At 37.3% G+C, this 19,608-nt stretch overlaps 1 protein-coding gene across 1 annotated transcript in view; it reads right to left on the minus strand.

The window, feature by feature from the left end:
• GUCY2F (guanylate cyclase 2F, retinal) overlaps positions 1-19,608 on the minus strand; it is a 100,687-nt gene that overhangs the window by 32,638 nt on the left and 48,441 nt on the right. Inside the window, exons 8-9 of the mRNA XM_012644952.1 lie at positions 18,327-18,416; positions 1,999-2,175 (exon numbers count right to left, since the gene is read on the minus strand). Of these exons, the coding sequence (XP_012500406.1) occupies positions 1,999-2,175; positions 18,327-18,416 (267 nt within the window). The remainder of the gene's footprint in view (positions 1-1,998; positions 2,176-18,326; positions 18,417-19,608) is intronic.

Consider the following 19,608-nt stretch of genomic DNA (forward strand, 5'->3'; position numbering starts at 1 on the left):
TAGATTGTGGTACAATCCATACTGTGAAATATTCTGCAACACTTAAAAAAAATAAGATAGATCTGTATGTAATGACATGGAAACAATTTTAAGCCATAAAGTAAGTGAAAAATAGTAAGTTGCAGAACTATGTGATGGCACTTATATTTTTTAAAAAGTCATCTATAATGTATTTAGTAAATACACATGAAATGAATTACAGGGCTGGTTATCACATTGTTAGCAGCAGTTAACTTTGGTGGTGGGGTATGAAGAAAAAGGGCCAAGGAAATGTCAGTATTTTTCCAATATATATTTATATCATTTGATTTTTAAATGTAATTTAATATATTATTTTTGTAATTAAAAATAGACAACCAAAAAGAAGAAAGCTGAGTACTACTGATCTCTGTGCTTGTTTGGCTGCCTTCATATGACATTCAAATGTGATCTACCAGGTCTCTTGATCAGATGGGTTTAATCATTCTGCATATAAATACATCCATATAATAGAGCCATTTCAGAACTGTTCATGCTAAAAGTCCTTTTAAGTATCTGGCTCTATTTTACAGCCTGACACCTATTTGTATTTGGATGCTTTACATCTTGTGCTCTCAGATAGTATATGCTCTTCAATATTTCTAAGCAGAGTCTACAGTGGGCAAGATTTCCCCCAGGTTGTCTAATGCTTGGATTTCATTCATCATGGGCCTAGGAGGACTGTCATTCAGAGGCTTCTTCCTTAACTCACTGGGCTTTGCTTACAGGATGAGTAGAAGGAGTACTAACATAGGAATTAGGAGATTTAGATTCTATTATCAGCTCTGCCATTTAATAATTGGCTGAGAAATATTTGTTGAGTATCTACTATGTGTGCCAGACACTATATAACAAAGTGTACCTCATTTAGCCTCTCTGAGCTTCTCTTAAAAGGAGGCTAATCACACCTATCTTAACAGGGATTTGGAATGAGATAGTATCTTTCCCTTTCAAGCCCTCTGGAAAAGGGTTGGGCCAGCATACAGAAATCAAGGCTGTGATCAATATGCAAGAAGCTCATGGCTGGAAATTCTGGAATTGAAAAGTATAAAAACTGGATGCAGTGGCTCACACCTATAATTCCAGCACTTTGGGAGGCTGAGGTGAGAGGATCACTTGAGACCAGGAGTTTGAGACCAGCCTGGCCAATGTAGCAAGACCCCATTCTTTATAAAAAATAAAAATATATAGTGGCACACTCCTGTAGTCCCAACTACTCAGGAGGCTGAGGCAGGAGGATCACTGGAGCCCAGGAGTTCAAGATTACAGTGAGCTATGATTGCACTACTACTGCACTCCAGCCTGGGTGACAGAGAGAGACCCTGTCTCAAAGAAAAAAAAAAGTTCAAGATGGTATTGATTACCCAGATCCGCTCCAGAAAAAGGGACATACATACAATATGTATATCATTCCATGGAGTCCATGGGCTCCCCAGAAACCTATCCATGGACTCATCCATGAACCCCCTTGGGTGCCAGTTGTCTTTAACTCAAAGAATGGAGTTGCTGCCTGATAGAACCAATAGTCTTTCCAGTGGTGCCAAGTTCCACATCTACATCTATAGTATGCAAAGACCCAGCACCTTATTCTAGACTGAGCCATCTTTTAGAAGGTGAAAGCTAGGAGGTAGAGTTAAGCAGCGCCAAAGAATCTGGAAATGAGCACCAAAAGTACTCATACACAAGGCAGAGAAATGGGATGAAAGAAAGGGTAGCTTAAGGCAAAAAAGTGCTCAGTGGCATTAGGAAGTAGAAAAAAAAAAGCTGGCCCTCAAATTGGGGATTTGGGGTAGGCAAACACTTTCTATATCCATACCTTCTAACAGATATGAACAAAAGGACTGTGCAGGGGGCAGCAAACCCTGGGAAGGAAGGTGGAAGAGTAAAATGATTACAATGATCTGAGAGAAAAAAAATCCCAAAACATTAAAGTTCTAATCTATAGAGAAAATTGAAGATTTCCTCAGTTTTTCCATTAACCTTGATGAGATCCAGCAGGAGTGATGATTTAAACATCCAGTCCAGTTTGACATCCTGATTTGTCAATATGTCTTCTAGGCTCCTTCGGGAACAGAATTCTGTCACGATGGCAAACATCCCCGAATCATAGAAGAAGCCCAATAAAGGGTTAATGTTCTCATGACGGAGGTCCTTCATCTGGAAATGGGAGGGAGAGAGGAGAGTCACAGTTGTCCTGTCTCAATTGGGGACCAAAGTTGAGGGCACATAACCTTCTCTTCACTCTTCGTATGATTGGTGTCTGTGGTTGGCAGAATTGTGATTCCCATGATCTCCAACCCCTAGTGGTACTCCTGTGATTGTGTTATGTTATATGGCAAAAAGGAGATTATCAGGGTGAGTTCAGTCTTATTACATGAACCCTTAAAAGTAGAAGAGGACGGCAGAAGATGAAGTCAGAGAAATTCAGAGTATCAGCACTCAACACACCATTGTTGGCTTTGGAAGATGGATGAAGGAGGCTACAAGCCAAAGAATGTTGACAGCCTCTACAAGCTGGTAACCACCCTTAGCTGACATCCAGCAAGGAAATGGGGACCTCAATTCTATGGACGCACTGAACCAAATTCTACTGAAAACCTGAATGAGCCTGGAAATGGTTCCCCCCACCAAGCCTCCAGATAACAGCGCAGTGTAACTGACAACTTGACTTCAGACTTGGGAGATGCTAAGCAGAACACCCAGCTGAGTCTGCATAGACTTCTGATCTACAGAAATGTGAGATAATAAATTGGGGTTGTTTGAAGCCACTAAGTTTGTGTTAATTTGTTATAGCAGCAATAGAAAACAAATGTGATGGCCAAAGAGGGAAATTGCAGAGAGTGAGATCTCTTTTGACATACTTACGTGAATGCTGGAGCTGCAGCCTTCTCCCTCATTCCTTTGGGACTCTCTAGAATGGAGCTCAGTGACCCAAGAAGATTAGTACAGTAAAAGGTAGAATAGGTTGTCTTTCTGTGAATATTCATCTACCCAGCACCCATTAAAATAACTTTTCTATATAAACATCAAGTCAGAACTTAGAAAATTTGTTTCAGAAAAAACATCTAGAATTTTGGCTACACTTTCCATCTACATCCATTCATTTTTTCACTGATGTGAGAAGCTTTTAGTATGTGCCCACAATGTCCAAGGCACTGGACTGCACGCTGGAGAAGCAGAGATGAACAAGATGAAATCACTGTCCTGAAAGAGCTCACATTCAATGAGGAGTGATAAACAAGTAATCTGACAATCATATTTTACTGTGAAATGTGTTCTGAAGAAAGGGGGCATGGGATGCTGAGAAGATTCAGATGTTAAGTATCCAAGTCAGTCTGGGGTGGTCAAAGAAGTCTTCCCTAAGGAGGTAATATCTGGACTGTCTTGAAGGACAAGTAAGAGTTGATTAGGTGGAGGTAACATGATGAGAGGGGCTGAGAGTGAGAGCATGTTATATTGAGGAAGCTGCAACATGTTTATGGTGGCCAGAACAAAGTGCAAGAAAGAGAATATGAAATACCAGGCTGGAGAAGTGGACAGCAACCACCACATCCCATGGGCCTTTGAGAACCATGCTATGGAATTTGAAATTTATATTATGGACACTCAATACTTGCACTCTATAATTATTATTAGGGGGATGAAAGAGGAAAAAGGCTCCGCCATCACTTCCAGATTTCTACTCAGATTCCTGGGTAGTTGGTAATGCTATACATGAATATAGGGAATTCAGGGATGGCATAGGAAGTGGATGTGCTGGGGTCCCATCCATATCCCCCCTTTTACCATGCATCCCCCAACCATTATGAATGTTGGCTGATAACACAGTTACTCCATTTTCAGGAAAACTGTTCTGGAGCCCAAGCCAAAGGTGAGACACCTTACCTGAGAGGCTAGGCCCCACCTACAGACCTCAGGCAATAACTGATTGACTGGGGATTGTACAAAAGTCCACTTCCCTAACCTCAAGGTGGGACTTATTGTATAACTTATGCCCCAGCATTTCCCCATGAGATCATACTGTTGCTAGTCTCCAGCTGAGATCAAATACTTGCTTAGCTTCTACCCTTGCCCTATCCTGCTTCTCTCACTCTTTTATCTTGAGAGTATTCTCTTGATAAGTAATTTGAACAAGAATTTCCATCTCAGGCTCATCTTTCAGTGAATCTGACCTAAGACAGTTAGGAAAGCAAATTTGGTGGTGAGGAAGACTGATGATAAATTGAGTTTGGGACATACTGAAAATGAGTACCTATATAACAGCAAGGTGAAACTGTTTCAAAGACAGTTACATATTCAGTGTTTAGAACTCAATAAAGAGGACTGAACAGGATAAATAGATGTGGGGGCTGTAAGCATGTAAATTGTAGATGAAATCAATGGGAATGGATGAGATTACCCAAGGAAAGCATATAGAATAAAGAGAAAAAGGAAATAGCAGCAGTTAGAGGATGAGAAAAGGAAGAACAGCCTGCATAAAGACTCACAAGGGAGGCCAGAGCAGTGGAGAAGAGCCTATTTAGAAGAACATCATTAATACCATAGGTCAAGTTTCAAGAAAATGAGATAAATGCCAGAAAGAATTTCAAGAAAGTCTGATAAATACCAGAGAGGTCAGGTAAGATAAAGAAAAGTATCTGGTGAATTTGGCCATTAAGAAATTATTAATTACAGAAACTTACCATACAAATATATTTTCCCAGATATATGTATGAGTGTGTGTGTGTGAAAATATATACATATTTTTTCACAGATATATATATGTGTGTGTGTGGAAAAAAACATACATATGTTAAGAATGGTAACAGTGTTGAATGAACAGAAATGGGCAGATCTGAGGTGTATTTTGGAGCTACAAAGAAGATGACTTGTTGGTGTGGGGAGTGAAGGAAAGAATGAAATAAAGGATTATTCTATTTTGAGCGCTGAAAGGATGATGGCCCATTTATTGATATGGGGGGACTTAGAAAATAAGCTTGCTTCTCCAACAAGGTGATCCAACCCAAGGTTAAATTACCCCTGGCAGGAATGGCAGCTATTGACCACCAAGGTTGCCTTCTAAGCATAAAAGCCTAGCACCCACAACAATTCTCCTAGTCCAGTGCAACCTAAACCAGTTAAGACAGGTATGGAAACTCAGCCCACATATGGCAAAGTAGGCATCTTCTTCTAAGGTTCTATTCTCTTATAAACCAAGAAGCTAAAACTACTAGGCTCTGGAACCCTGTTGGAAGACAGAGTATGAAGTGGTTATATCAGAGACTGCTAGCTGTTCAAAACAAATCTATTTCCTTTTCTTACTGGGCAAAGAACTAATTCACATTTTCCAGCTTTTCTTGGACTTAAGTATAGTCATATGTATCAACGGAATTTGAGAGGAAGTGATATGTACCATTCCTTAGCTAAGGATTTTAAGAAGCAAATATACTTCCTTCCCCATGATTTACCCACTTCTATGGATAAATGCAGATGATAAGGCCCTAAGACACGGCAGAGCCAAAAGATGGTCATAGCATGGGTTCCTGAATCATCATACTGGAGGAGAGTCACCTGCCTAGTGAGAATACCCACCCACTTTATACTCTTATTTGGGTGAGAATTAAACTTCTGCCATGTTTGAGACATTAAATATTTAGAGGTCTATTTGTTACAACATCTAGCATTACACTAGAAGTCCTAGCATGGGAAAATTTCAGGTCTAGATCCTTGCCAGATCTTTACAGTCATCTGTCTTCAGCTATAACCAATACAGAAGATCCTATATAGGAAGCAGGTAGATACCTACATTCAGTCATGTCCTGCTAAGATTCTGGACAACCACAGGATGCAGAGAATGTTTGGAATACCTGCTTTAGCAAGATGCTTTAGGAAGATGAACATTTACTGGGTAGACATGCACTTTATCTCTTCCATAATACCTTCCTAGCTGGCTACCATCAAATGTTCAAGAGTGCTGTCTCTCAAGATTTTTGTTAGCCTCATATCTGGCATGAAACCCTTATGCATATAATCACAAAAGACACCCGCTCCTGAGTCAAACCACTGGCCTAGGTTACCTTAAAGATACTTTTACCCATTTGAAAATGTTCCTGAGATGTCATAACACCAGAATTAATCTCTACATGCCCCTCTTCCACAACAGCTGCAACACCATCCTAGGGGGGTCTATGGACACCCTTATGAAAATGTAATTTGCCACATCAGTGTCCACTCCCCAACTGTATCAGCCATTGCTACCTATTTTGATGACAAGGTTTTCTACCTCCATGGACTAATTCATCTGTTTCTTGTATTTTATTTTATTTTGTTTTGTTTTGCCATAAAGAGCTGTTGTTCAAGACCTCCTATTCCCTATATCAATCTACCATTGTCTACCATTTGGAGGCCAATGGTGATATAGAACATATTAACCAGGTACTAGTGGAAGACTTCTGATACTATATTTCCCACCAGCAATATTTTATTCATTTAACAAATAGTTTTTGAGCACTTACTAAGTGCCAGGCCCTGAGCTAAGGGCTGGGGACAAATGGTGAACAAAATTATTATATGGATCTTGCTTTCTTACTTTAATCAGGTGTTTACACAAATAAACATATACTTGCAACTCTGATAAGTCCTAAGGAGGAGAGGTACATAATGTGAGATGTATAATTGGGGCTTTGACTAATCAGGGTAGTTGGGACAGGGTTCCTGGGAAGCAACAATTGAGCTGGGAGTTAAAGGATGAGTGGAATTAACCATGCAAAGAAGGGAAAGAAAAGTATTTCAGGGGGTGGAATAGAATGTGAAAAGGCTCTGTGCTAGGAGCATATCACAACCCAGAGACTAAATAAAAGATGTTGTGGCTAGAGGAGAGCAGTTGAGGGAAATATGGTGGTGAGACAGGATTGAAGAGGCGGGGAAAAGCCAGATTATGCAGAATCTAATAGGCCATTTTAAGTAGCTATTTTTTACATTAAAAATAATTATAGGGGCCGGGCGCGGTGGCTCACGCCTGTAATCCTAGCTCTCTGGGAGGCCGAGGCAGGCGGATTGTTTGAGCTCAGGAGTTCGAAACCAGCCTGGGCAAGAGCGAGACTCTGTCTCTACTAAAAACAGAAAGAAATTAATTGGACAACTAAAAACATATAGAAAAAATTAGCCGGGCATGGTGGCGCGTGCCTGTAGTCCCAGCTACTCGGGAGGCTGAGGCAGAAGGATCGCTTGAGCCCAGGAGTTTGAGGTTGCTGTGAGCTAGGATGACACCACGGCACTCTAGCCAGGGCAACACAGTGAGACTCTGTATCAAAAAAAAAATAATAATAATAATTATAGGGACTTCAAATACTAAGTAGGATGTAGTAGGTCACGGAAGACCATCATTCCTGATGCTACAACTTTTGAAAACCAGAGAAATTGCAAAAATGTATTTTAAGAAACACTGGGGAGATCTGGAAGCAAAAAAGAATCTTAAATCCAAAGAGGAAAAAGCCCTTCTAAGAGAAACAGGCTGTTGCCAGCCATTTTCTTCCCTGAGGATATTTGCTGATTCTTAGCACAAGCTAAAGATTGGGCTTAGCCTAGCAGAAGGACTTTGCTGGGGAAGAGCAAAATCAGAAATGCTTTTGGCAATTGTGGAGGACTGACATCACAATTAATAAACCTCAGCAGACCTAAATGTGAGCTGGTTTTCCCCCACAGCATATTTTCTGAGTTTGGGGGCTATAGAGGAGACAAGACAGCTTTCATAAGATGGACTGAAATCTCCTGTAGTCTTCCAATATTTAGGAGACAAAGTCTTACTGGAGGAATAGGCCCTGCCACAAACATACAGCTGGTCTCTTCTTCAAGATATTTACCAAATTTGGAAGTAACATGGGTTGAGAGCACAAGCAGAAGAGCAAAGATCAAAGGCTCTAAATAAAGTGTGGTCTGAATATCCCAATCTTTCAAAGTGGAGGATATAAAGGCCTGCAGGCTCTTAGAGGGATTTAATTGAGAAACAGAGTAGAATTAAAGGTGGATTGAGTTTAATTAAAACTGCAACACAGCTTCAATCCAGCTCAAACTCTGATTAGATTATTGTAATTCATCCCTTACCTGATCCACCTAACATAAAAAGATAACACCCTTTCTGGTAGAACATATCACCTAAAGCTTCTACAGCTTCTTTATATAAAATGTCTAACAATAAAATATTACTTTATATTTGAAGAGGCAGAAACAAAGGAAGTCAGAAGACAATGGAACAATGTCTTTAAATAATCAATAGACAAAAAAATCTATAAAATATGGACCAAATTTTTAAAAAAAGTTGAAGGCAGTGGAGGGTGATCAAAAGTAGAAATGGAGGTAAATCTGTATTTGAAAGGCAACTAAAATGGGTAAAATTTGTGTAATTTTTCAGAGCAACACAACAGAACTCAGAGTTTCTAAAATGTATTATTCATAATGTTCAGTAACCAACCAAAAGGCCCTAGATGTGCAAAGAAATAGGAAAATGTGACCCATACTTAGGGACAAAAAGAGGTCAGTAGAAATCAACCCTGAGATGACACAAATGTTGCAATTATCACAAAAGGACTTTAACACAGATATCATAAATATATTTGAGGACTTAAAAGACAATATATGCAAAATGATTATATACATATGGAACATCAGCAGAGAAACAGAAATTATAAAAATTAACCAAGTAGAAATTCTATAGCTGAAAAATATAATAACTGAAATGAAAAATTCATTATGTGGATTTAGGAGATGACAGAAGAGTAATGAACTTGAGAAAGAAATAAAAATACCCCAGTCTGAAGAACAGAAAGAAAAGGAATGGGAATAAATGAATAGAATCTCAGGGATCAGTGGGACAATATCAAGCAGTCTAACACATATGTAACTTGAGTCCTGGAAAGATATAAGAGAAAATGCAGCAGAATAAAAATATTTTGAAAAATGGTGACCAAAAACTGCATGAATTTGATAAAGGACATCAACTTAAAAATCCAAGAAGCTCATTGGACCCTCAAACAAGATAAATACAAAGAAAGCAACCTAGATACATCATACTCAAACACCTACAATCCAAAGCCAAACTTAAAGATCCAAGAAGCTTAGTGAACCCCAAGTAGGTTAAAAAAAAAAACAACTTTGGCATTTAATAGTCAAACTCCTGAAATCTGAAGATAAAGTAAACTTTTGAAGGTAGTCAGAGAATAAACATCCCACATTACGCACAGAGGAATGAATAATGGCTGACAGGAAACAATGGAATTACATGTTTAATATGCCAAAAGAAAATTGCTGTTAACTCATAATTCTGTATCCAGTGAAAGTATCGTTCAAAATTGAACACATTATCAAATACATAAAAACTGAGAAAATTCATCATCAGCAGACCTGCAATACAAGTAATGCATAAAGGAAGATCTTAAGGATCAAGAGAAGTAATGCTACACGGAAACTTGGCTTTATTAGGAAAGAATGAAAGTTATCAGAAATAGTATGTATGTTGATAAATAAAACAGAATATATTTTTATTTCATTCTCTTAATTTCTATGAAATACATATTAACGTTTAAAAATATTTTAACACTATATCATGCATGGGGTTTATAATAAATGTGGAGGTAATATATATGACAACAATAGAACAAAGAATAGTAGGCTAGGTAAATGGAACAATTTTGTTACAAATTTCCTGTGTTTTATGTAAAGTAGTGCAATATTAACTCTAAGTAGATTGTGATAAGTTCAAGATGCATACAGCAATTCCTAGAACAACCACTAAAAATGCAAATAGTATAGTTAAAATGCCAATACAGGAAGCAAAATGGGACACATAAAAAATACTTTTAGGCCCAGCGCAGTGGCTCACGCCTGTAATCCTAGCACTCTGGGAGGCCGAAGCCAGAGGATTGCTTGAGGTGAGGAGCTCAAGACCACCCTGAGTAAGAGCGAGACCCCATCTCTACTAAAAATAGAAAGATTAGCCGGGCATGGTGGCGCGTGCCTGTAGTCCCAGTTACTCGGAGGCTGAGGCAGGAGGATCACTTGAGCCCAGGAGTTTGAGGTTGCTGTGAGCAAGCCTGATGCCATGGTACTCTAACCTGGGCAACAGAGCAAGACTTTGTCTCAAAAAAAAATTTTTTTTTTAGCCCAAAGAAAGCAGGAAAGGAGGAACGAAGGAATAAACAAAAATATAGGTGATTCAAATTGAGCACAAACAGCAAAATATAAGACCAAAAATCCAACTATATCAGTAAGTACCTAAAATGCAAATGGCCTAAACACTACAATTAGAAGGCAGAGATTGCAGAATGGGGGAAAAAAAGCAAGAACCAAATGTATATTGCCTAAAAATGATGACCATTAATCCAAAGACACAAATAGATTGAAAGTAGAAGGATATGAAAATATAAACCATGCAAAAACTAATCAGAAGCTAGGGTAGCTATATTATTACTGACAAAATAAAAATCAAGAAAATAAATATTACCAGAGATAAAGAGGGGCATTTCTCAATGGAGAAAGAATCAAGACATAACAATTATAAATTTATATGCACAGTGGTGGGCTGGAGCTGGTTCATACTAGATCACAAGAAGCAGATTTCGCATATCTCATACAAACTCTGTGTTTAGTGACATCACATGGGTAGCCCAAAATCAGTCACAATGGAGGCATTTATAGCACAGAAATAAAAAAATGCTCCAAATTAAGGAACTTTATCAGAAAGCCTGTTGTTAAACATTTACTAACACACCGATATGTATGTACTTAATAATTGTGCTTCAAAGTACACGAAGAAAAAAAAAACTCACAGAATTAGAAAATAAGAAAATTTTAATAGTAATTGATATAACATATTGATAAAAATGCAGTAAAGATATAGAAGATCTGAATGACACTATCAACTATCCTGACCTAATCAATATGGATAGAACTCTATACCCAACAACCATACAATATACATTAATTTCAAATGCAGGTGGAATATTCACCAACATAGAACACGTGCTTGGCCATAAAATATTTTTTGATAAATTTCAAAAGATTAAACTTACAGATTATATGCTGTGATCACAACAAGTTAAATGAGAAATCTATTAAACATATCTAGAAGAGCCCCGAATATTTGTTAATTAAGTATATGTTTCAAAATAATACATGCACAAAAAAGAAATAACAACAAGGCCGGGCGTGGTGACTCACGCCTATAATCCTAGCACTCTGGGAGGCCGAAGCGGGTGGATCGTTTGAGCCCAGGAGTTCGAGACCAGCCTGAGCAAGAGCGAGACCCCGTCTCTAATAAAAATAGAAAGAAATTAGCTGGACAACTAAAAATATATAGAAAAAATTAGCTGGGCATGGTGCAGCATGCCTGTAGTCCCAGCTACTTGGGAGACTGAGGCAGGAGGATCACTTGAGCCCAGGAGTTTGAGGTTGCTATGAGCTAGGCTGATGCCACAGCACTCTAGCTTGGGCAACAGAGTGAGACTCTGTCTCAAAAAAAAAAAAAAGAAATAACAACGAAAATCATAATTATTTGAAACTGAAGGAAAATAAAAATACAACATACCAAAATTAGTGGGATGCAGCCATAGCAGAGCTTAAAGGGAAATATTTTGTTTATATTAAGAAAGGAAGAATGCTTAAAAATCAAGGATCTCTGTTTCTCACTAAGATGCCAGAAAAAGAAGAACAAATTAAACTAAAAAGTAAGTAGAAAGAAGGAAATAATAACAATAAGAGCAGAGATCTTAGAACTAGAAAGCTGATAAAAGGTAGAGAAAATTAACAAAGTCAAAATTTTGTTCTTTAAAACAAAGTAATAAATTTGATAAATCTCTAACAAGACTGATAAAGAAAAAGAGAAAAAGTACAAGTTATTAATGTCAAGAATGAAAGAGGTGATATCACTACAGATCTTACAGATATCAGTAAGATAATAAAGGAATTTTTAAACAACTTTATATGAATAAAATCAACAACTTAAATGAAATTGACAAATTTCTTGCAAAACTTACTCAAAGTAGTATAACATGAAATAACAATCCTAATAGTCCCATATTCAGCAAAGAAATTGAATTTGTTTTCAAAAACATCTCCACAAAGAAAATCCTAGGACCAGATGATTTTACTGATGAAATTTATTAAAAATTTAAATAATAAATAGTACCAATCTTACACAAACTCTTTCTAAAATAGAGTGGAGTAGGAGGGGCAGACAGAGGAGGGGAGGAGAAAAGCAGAGGAAGAAGGAGAAGGGGAGGGAGGGAAATAAAATGATAAATTGGACAATTGGACTTCCTTGAAACTAAAAATCTTGCTCATCTAAAGACATCATTAAGAAAACTAACAGATAAGCCACAAATTGAGAAAAATATTTCCAAAACAAATACTTCAGCAAAGACTTTATCTGGGATATATACAGAATGTCTGTAATTCAAAAATTAAAAGACAAAAAAAAATCACGAGTTTTAAGAATGGGCAAAAACTTGAACAGATACTTCACAAAAGATATACAAATAAATTATAAACACATGAAAAGGTGCTTAACAACTTTAGTCATCAAGAAAATTCAAATTAAAGTACAATAAAATACCATTTCACACACACTGGAAAGGCAAATATCAAAAAAAAAAGACAAATGTTGCTGAGAATTTAAAGCAACTGGAACATTTCTGATGACAATGTAAAATGTTATAGCCAACTTGAAGAACTATTTGCATGTTTCATATAAAGTTACACATACAACTATTCTATAACTCAATTATTCTATTCTTACGTATTCACCCAAGAGAAGTGAAAATATATATTCACAGAAAGGTGTGTACAAAAATCTTTATAGTTGTCTATGCAAAGATGTTCAATATCACTAATTATGAGAGAAATGCAAATCAAAAGCACTATGAGATATCACCTCACACCTATTACTATGACTGCTATTAAAAAACAGAAAATAAGTGTTGGCCAGGATGTGGAGAAATTGGAATCTTTGTGAACTGTTGGTGGAATTGTATAATGGTGCAATTACCATGGAAAACAGTATGGAAGTTCCTCAAAAAAATTAAAAACAGAACTACCATATGAACCAGCAATCCCACTTCTGGATACATATCCAAAAGAATTTAAAGCAGAGTCTCAAAGAGATATTTGTACACCCATGTTCAAAGTAGCACTATTCACAATAGCCAAGAGGTAGAAGCAACCCAAATGTTTATCAATGAATAAATGGACCATACAATGGACTATTATTCAGCCTTTAAAAGGAAGGAAATCCTGTCACATACTACAACATGGATGAACCTTGAGGACATTATGCTAAGTTAAATAATCCAGTCACGAAAAGACAGATACGGTATGATTCAACTTATGTGAGATATCTAAAGTAGTCAAATTCATAGGAACATAAAGTAGAGTGGTAGTTACCAGGGGCTAGAAGAAAAGAAAAAGGGAAGTTGTTTCATGGATATAGAGCTTCAAATTTGCAAGATGAAAAATTCTGTAGATCTGGTTCACAGCAATGTGAATATACTTAATACTACTGAACTGTACACTTAAAAATGGTTAAGACAGTAAATTTTATGCTATGTGTTTTTTTACTACAATAAAAAATTTATAATTGCCTTACCCAAAAAACTAGAAATAAGCCAAATGTTCATCAACAGGAGAATTATAAACAAATTGTGATATAAAATGAAATACTACTAGGAAATTTAAAAATGAACTACTGATAGATGCAAAATTATGAATTCATCTTAAAAAGCATTATGTTGACAGAAAGAAGCCAGGCATAAAAGATACTGTTTCATTTCATTTACATAAAATCTAAGAACAGAAGAAAATACTAATTTGTGTTAATAGATATCAGAACAGTGGTTGCCTCTGGGATAGGAGAATGACTGAAAAGGGGGACAAGGGAACTTTCTGGGGTAATGGATATATTATGCATCTTGTTTGGGGGAATGATTACACAGATATATGCAATTGTCAAAATTCATTGAACAGAATGCCTAAGATGTATACATTTTATTTATGTTAATTATACCTGAAAAAAATGTATTTCATAAACACAGTGAGACATTATGCTAAGTGAAATAAGTAAGTCATAAAATGACAAATACTCTGTGATTCTACACAGGTAAGATACCTGAAGTAGTAAAATTCATAGAAAAAAGATAGAATGGTGTTTACCGGGAGCTGTGGGGAGGAGGAAATGGAGAGCCATTTCATAATGGGTACAGAGTTTCAGTTTTGTGAAGTGAAAAAGTTCTGGAGATAGGCTGCACAACAATGCAAATATACTTAACATTGCTTAACTGTGCACTTTAAAATGGTAAATTTTGTTATGTGCATTTTAGTGCAATTAAAAATAAAAATTAAAAAACACAATGAGATACTTCATCCTAGTGGGAGATGATGGTAGCTTGGACCAGGATGGTAATAATAAAAATACAGAAAGAAAAGAACATTGGAGGTTTAAAGAGAATGGAGAAGCTTTGATGTATGGGTTAGAGAAAGTGAATTAACCAATGAAGTATAATGAATTCACAAGATAGTGTTAAGGTACATTTAAAGATAAGAAACCATGAATTTATAGTGAAAACAACATACCTTTTTGCATGACTTTCTGCTACAATATTTGGCTGTTCAAGTGCAGGCACAAAGAAAGTTAAGAATTGGGATCATACAGAATTGGAATTTTGCAAGTGTGTCTCACCAAAAAGATAAAATAAGAATGTATTCAAATGATGAATTATGGAATCTAAATTGGAAAAGAAAGGAAATAAAAGAAAGGCTTGTGGGCTTGAAGAAAGTAGAGGTCAGTAGACTAGAAGACTTGATGCAGTCAAGTATAGGCATAGTTGGGGAAAAAAGGAAGTCGTAGTCAGAGAGTGTGATATTTGAATTTATTATTTTGGAAGTGAAGCATTTTCAGTGGCAGTTATAGATGATGAAAAATCCCAAGGTATAATGGTAGCAGTGTCTGGCCAAAGAAGAATGGAAGAGAACATTATTAATATTAGAGATGATATGGCAAAGCATGAAATAGCCAAGATATATAGATGTCTACGGGGATGTTGATGTCGCCAGCATAATGGCAGGTCTTGGAGTAAAGAGGAAGATCATGAGCCATATCTCAAAATATTCAATACATCAGGGGAGGAGTAGAGGACAGTAACAGGTGATGGAGAGGGTGCTAAAATTGAGTGGCATTAGCCTCAAAAGCTTGTGTGTGTGCATGCGTGCTCATGTGTGTGTGTGTGTGTGTGTGTGTGTTTGTATGTGTGTGTTTAACAAAGGGAAGGGGATCATTGTTGGAGAAGCGTCATCAGTGAGCAAGGAATACAATTCCACCGCATGATCCTGAGGTACTGAGGCACAATAACAGCGACCACTGGAGAAGAAATAGCTATGGGGAAGATGATATTCTTAGTAGAGGCTCTAGATTGATCCAAAACTTTTTTTTCCACAAAACTAACACTTTGTTTCATAGCAACAGAAGTTTCTTCCTCTTCATGTTTCTTAGAGAGACAGAGAGAACCCTGAAGAACTGAGAATTCCCCAGGAAGAGTTCCAGGATACTCTCCATTTGTCTTTGGAGAAGCAGGGGTATGCTAATCAGTTCCAGATGAAGGGGAACAACATGAGAATGAGAGACAGAGCCTGACTGTCTTGCATACACTTTTGCAGAAGTTGGAATCCTAAAAGATGTTGAAAGTTATCAGCCCTTTGGCCTTCTGACTCCAGCTGTTTGCCTTTCAAGAATATCCATCTCTTTGTGCACTGCTTCTTTCTATACCTGGATCAGCAAGATCTGCTTTCCAGTCCGGCCCCTGGTACCCAGTCCCATCATTTCAAGATCATGAATGAACATAAATAGTCAAGGCAGTGATGGACTCACAATGGTAGTATGGTCATATCTACCTCCAGCTTTGTAAAACCATTAGAAAGGAATCAGGGGCTTCTACATGGTAAATTCTAGAAAACTGTGGCCTTTTCCCTAAGGTTGAGTTACTTTTTGTACCTGACATGGCCACACAAGTCAGTGAAGGGAACACACAAAAGGATGTCATGAGGAGAATGGGAGGCAGTTTTCTCACTTGTCAGAGAAAAAAGTTACAAATACAGAAAAGGAAAAAATCAAAATGAACCCCGTGGCATTGGATTAGAATTAGAGGCTTCAGTATGAATTTATGGTTTTAGATAGAAAGATAGATAGATAGATAATAGATTATAGATCCTAACCAATTGACTAAAATAAAAACCCATACACATATACTGATATAAGTGAATGAATAAATAAATAAATGGGGGAGAAGGAAAGGTTTTTCCTTATAATAAAATGCCAACCAGTAAATGTAGAAAGAATGCTGGAAATAGAAATTCATCAATAGATGCTAAAATTAGTGGGTAAAACTTTGATAAAGAACAGGATATTTACATAGACTCAAAGTATCTCCCCCCAAATTATGTATTAATCACAATGGGATAAATACAGTAACTCTCCAGAGGAGAAACTTGGTAGACATCACCTATGCCAAGTAATCAAGTTAACATCACCAATAATGGGATGATTGACATTAGGTGCCTCTTGATACAGTGTACTGAAAAAGACACATCAACTCTGTAGTGTTCTGGCTGAAGATGCATAACCTAAATCTAACCACAAAGAACATTGAGCAAACCCAAATCAAGAGATGGTCTACCAAATAACTGACCTGAATTCTTTAAAAATACCAAGGTGAAGAAAAACAAAGAAAAGTCTGAGAAACTTTCAGATTAAAGGCAACTAAAGAGACATGGCAACCAACTATATTGTGTGAATCTAGATTGGAAACTGACCTGGGGGAAATTGGCTATATTGTATTAAAACCATTGACAAAATTAGAATATGGACAGTAGTTTAGATACTAGTATTGTATCAATGTTAAATGTTCTTATTTTGATCATTATACTGTAGTTATATACAAGAATGTCTTTTTTTTAGGGAACGCAATGAAGTATTTAGAGGTAAAAGGGCCTACTATCTACAGCTTACTTTCAAATGGTTCAGAAAAATAATGTACATAAATATGTAAACAGATAATAAAAAGCAACTGGATAAAATGTAAACAATTGCTGAATCTGGGTAGGGTACACAGGAGTCCCTTGAATTATTCTTATAGCTTTTCTATAAGTTTGAAATTATATCCAAATTAAAAGTTACCAAAAAAAAAGATGTCATGGACACACTCTACCTTGGGTCAATAACCTATCTTCTTATTTCCATACTTGTAGTGTATCAGCTTCCCCAGGTTTGGCCCTGTTTTGGTTCCATATTTTGGATCTATCTTTCTGTTTAGCATCCTGGATCATCAAACCAGTGTGGAATTGCCTATTTTAGCTCTGACCTTCGTCCCCTTTCTGGACTCATCTCTCATTATCTTCCCTTCATCTCCAGGCATCAACGTCACATATAAGAAAAATATCAAATCACAATATCTCATCCTGACCCCTAGGGCATGTGCTTTCCTCAATGGGCCACATCTCTTCCATTTCTTTTGTTTTTTCACTTGCACAGTGCTCTGGATGTAGTAGGTGCCTTGTTCGCATTTGTTGGAATGATTTAAAATTGTCTGCTTCATATATGTGGAGAAATATATGATTACCTTCTAAAATCCCACTCTCAAGAGTCTGAAGGAACCCAAAACAGTATCCACAAATCTTGTATGGACTCAAAGTTCAAGGAGGAGCCAATATTTTAAATGTTTGGAAGGGATCATCAGCATCGCTGCCTTATCTATGGGCTGCTTCTCTAAGTCAACCATCCAAACACTCTTTGAACAGAATTAGTGGGATCAGAGAAATAATCACTTTTCAAATAGAAATTACCAAGTGACTTTTCTAGGTCTGAAAAATGGGAATTTTGAATGATTATGGTATATTTACTTGAAAATAATCATAATAGCTACCATTTTACAAAGAAGCTATGTGCCAGAAAATTTGCAAGATGCTTTGCATGTTTTGTCTCTTTAAATTCTCATCCCAATCTAGGAAGTAGACCCCTTTTACAAATAAGGAAGCTAAGGCTGAGGTACTGTAGACAACTTGCCCAGGTTAATATAGCTCTTAAGTGGTAGAGCTGGGATTTGAATACTTCATGTCTCTTTGACTCCAGAGCCCATATTTTTGCCATTGAATCATATGATCATACCAAGCCTATAACAATCCTGCAGTTACCCTGCACTGTTTTGTTAAAGGGTCCTAGACAGCTGGGCTTAGTTACTTTGGAGAACAGATTGATCTTTGTGGAAATATATATAAATGAGAGTTTCTCATACCATTTCAAACACATCACTTGCGCTTGATTTGATGGACTTAATGTCTCCAAAATCTCCAGGGGGAAACTTTTTCAGCCATACCCAGTCGCCCTAGAAAGAAAAGGTAGAGAATAGTGATGAGACTTAGTTGCCAGAAGCTTTAGAACAATGACCCTTCCACACGAACGGTTTATAGTTACACCACCAACCCGAATAGACTTTTTCCTCCTCTCCCACCCTCAACCTCCTGGACACTCTGCATTCTGAGCTAAAATGAGGTCATACACAGAAGTTAAAATTAAAAATTCCAGGCCGGGTGCAGTGGCTCACGCCTGTAATCCTAGCTCTCTGGGAGGCCGAGGTGGGCGGATTGTTTGAGCTCAGGAGTTCGAGACCAGCCTGAGCAAGAGCGAGACCCCGTCTCTACTAAAAATAGAAATAAATTAATTGGACAACTAAAAATATACAGAAAAAATTAGCCGGGCATGGTGGTGCATGCCTGTAGTCCCAGCTGCTCAGGAGGCTGAGGCAGGAGGATCGCTTGAGCCCAGGAGTTTGAGGTTGCTGTGAGCAAGGATGACGCCATGGCACTCTAGCCTGGGCAACACAGTGAGACTCTGTCTCAAAAAAAAAAAAATTCCAATTACTCAAGACAGGGAAACAATTGGAAGTGTGCAGACTTCAAAAGGGAATGATACCACTCTGTGCAAAGCCTTCCTTAACTAACTGCAGAAAGTGCTAGGTCATTTCATTTATTCATAGCTACTAAATGATGTAGCACCAGTTTCCCTGCGATTAATGGTGATGGTTGGTGGTTGCAATTCCCACTGCCTTGAGGTGTCTGTGGAGGAAAATGTAAGGTGGGAGACTGGGAGACATACTGCAGCAAATATTTCCTACATTTACCTTGATCCATTTTTCTCTTGTGGGACAGGCCATTTGTGTGTATGTGGGAGGGGGTGCTCTTATGCTTTAATCATAAACCATTTGGCTTAAATGCAGATTAAACATTTTCATTTGAATGCACAAATTTACTACCATAGTAATATGAGTAATCTAGTCTCCTTCAAAAGTCTATTTCCTACTTATTAAGTACAAACTGCTATTTCTAAGGCTGCTGTCAAGTCAAAAACAACAATTATTTTATTGTCTTCACTTCAGCACCAGTGCCTGATAGATAATTTTCTTCTATGTACATAGCCTCAAGGATTCATCAGTCATCAAGCTCTATTTAGTTTCTGTCCAACCTAAATTTTTTTTTAAAAAACAGTACAAATATAGATTCCCTTTTCTCTGTAATAGT

This window comes from Propithecus coquereli, unplaced genomic scaffold (assembly GCF_000956105.1).
Source record: "Propithecus coquereli isolate 6110/MARCELLA unplaced genomic scaffold, Pcoq_1.0 Scaffold104, whole genome shotgun sequence".
Taxonomy (NCBI): Eukaryota; Metazoa; Chordata; class Mammalia; order Primates; family Indriidae; genus Propithecus; species Propithecus coquereli.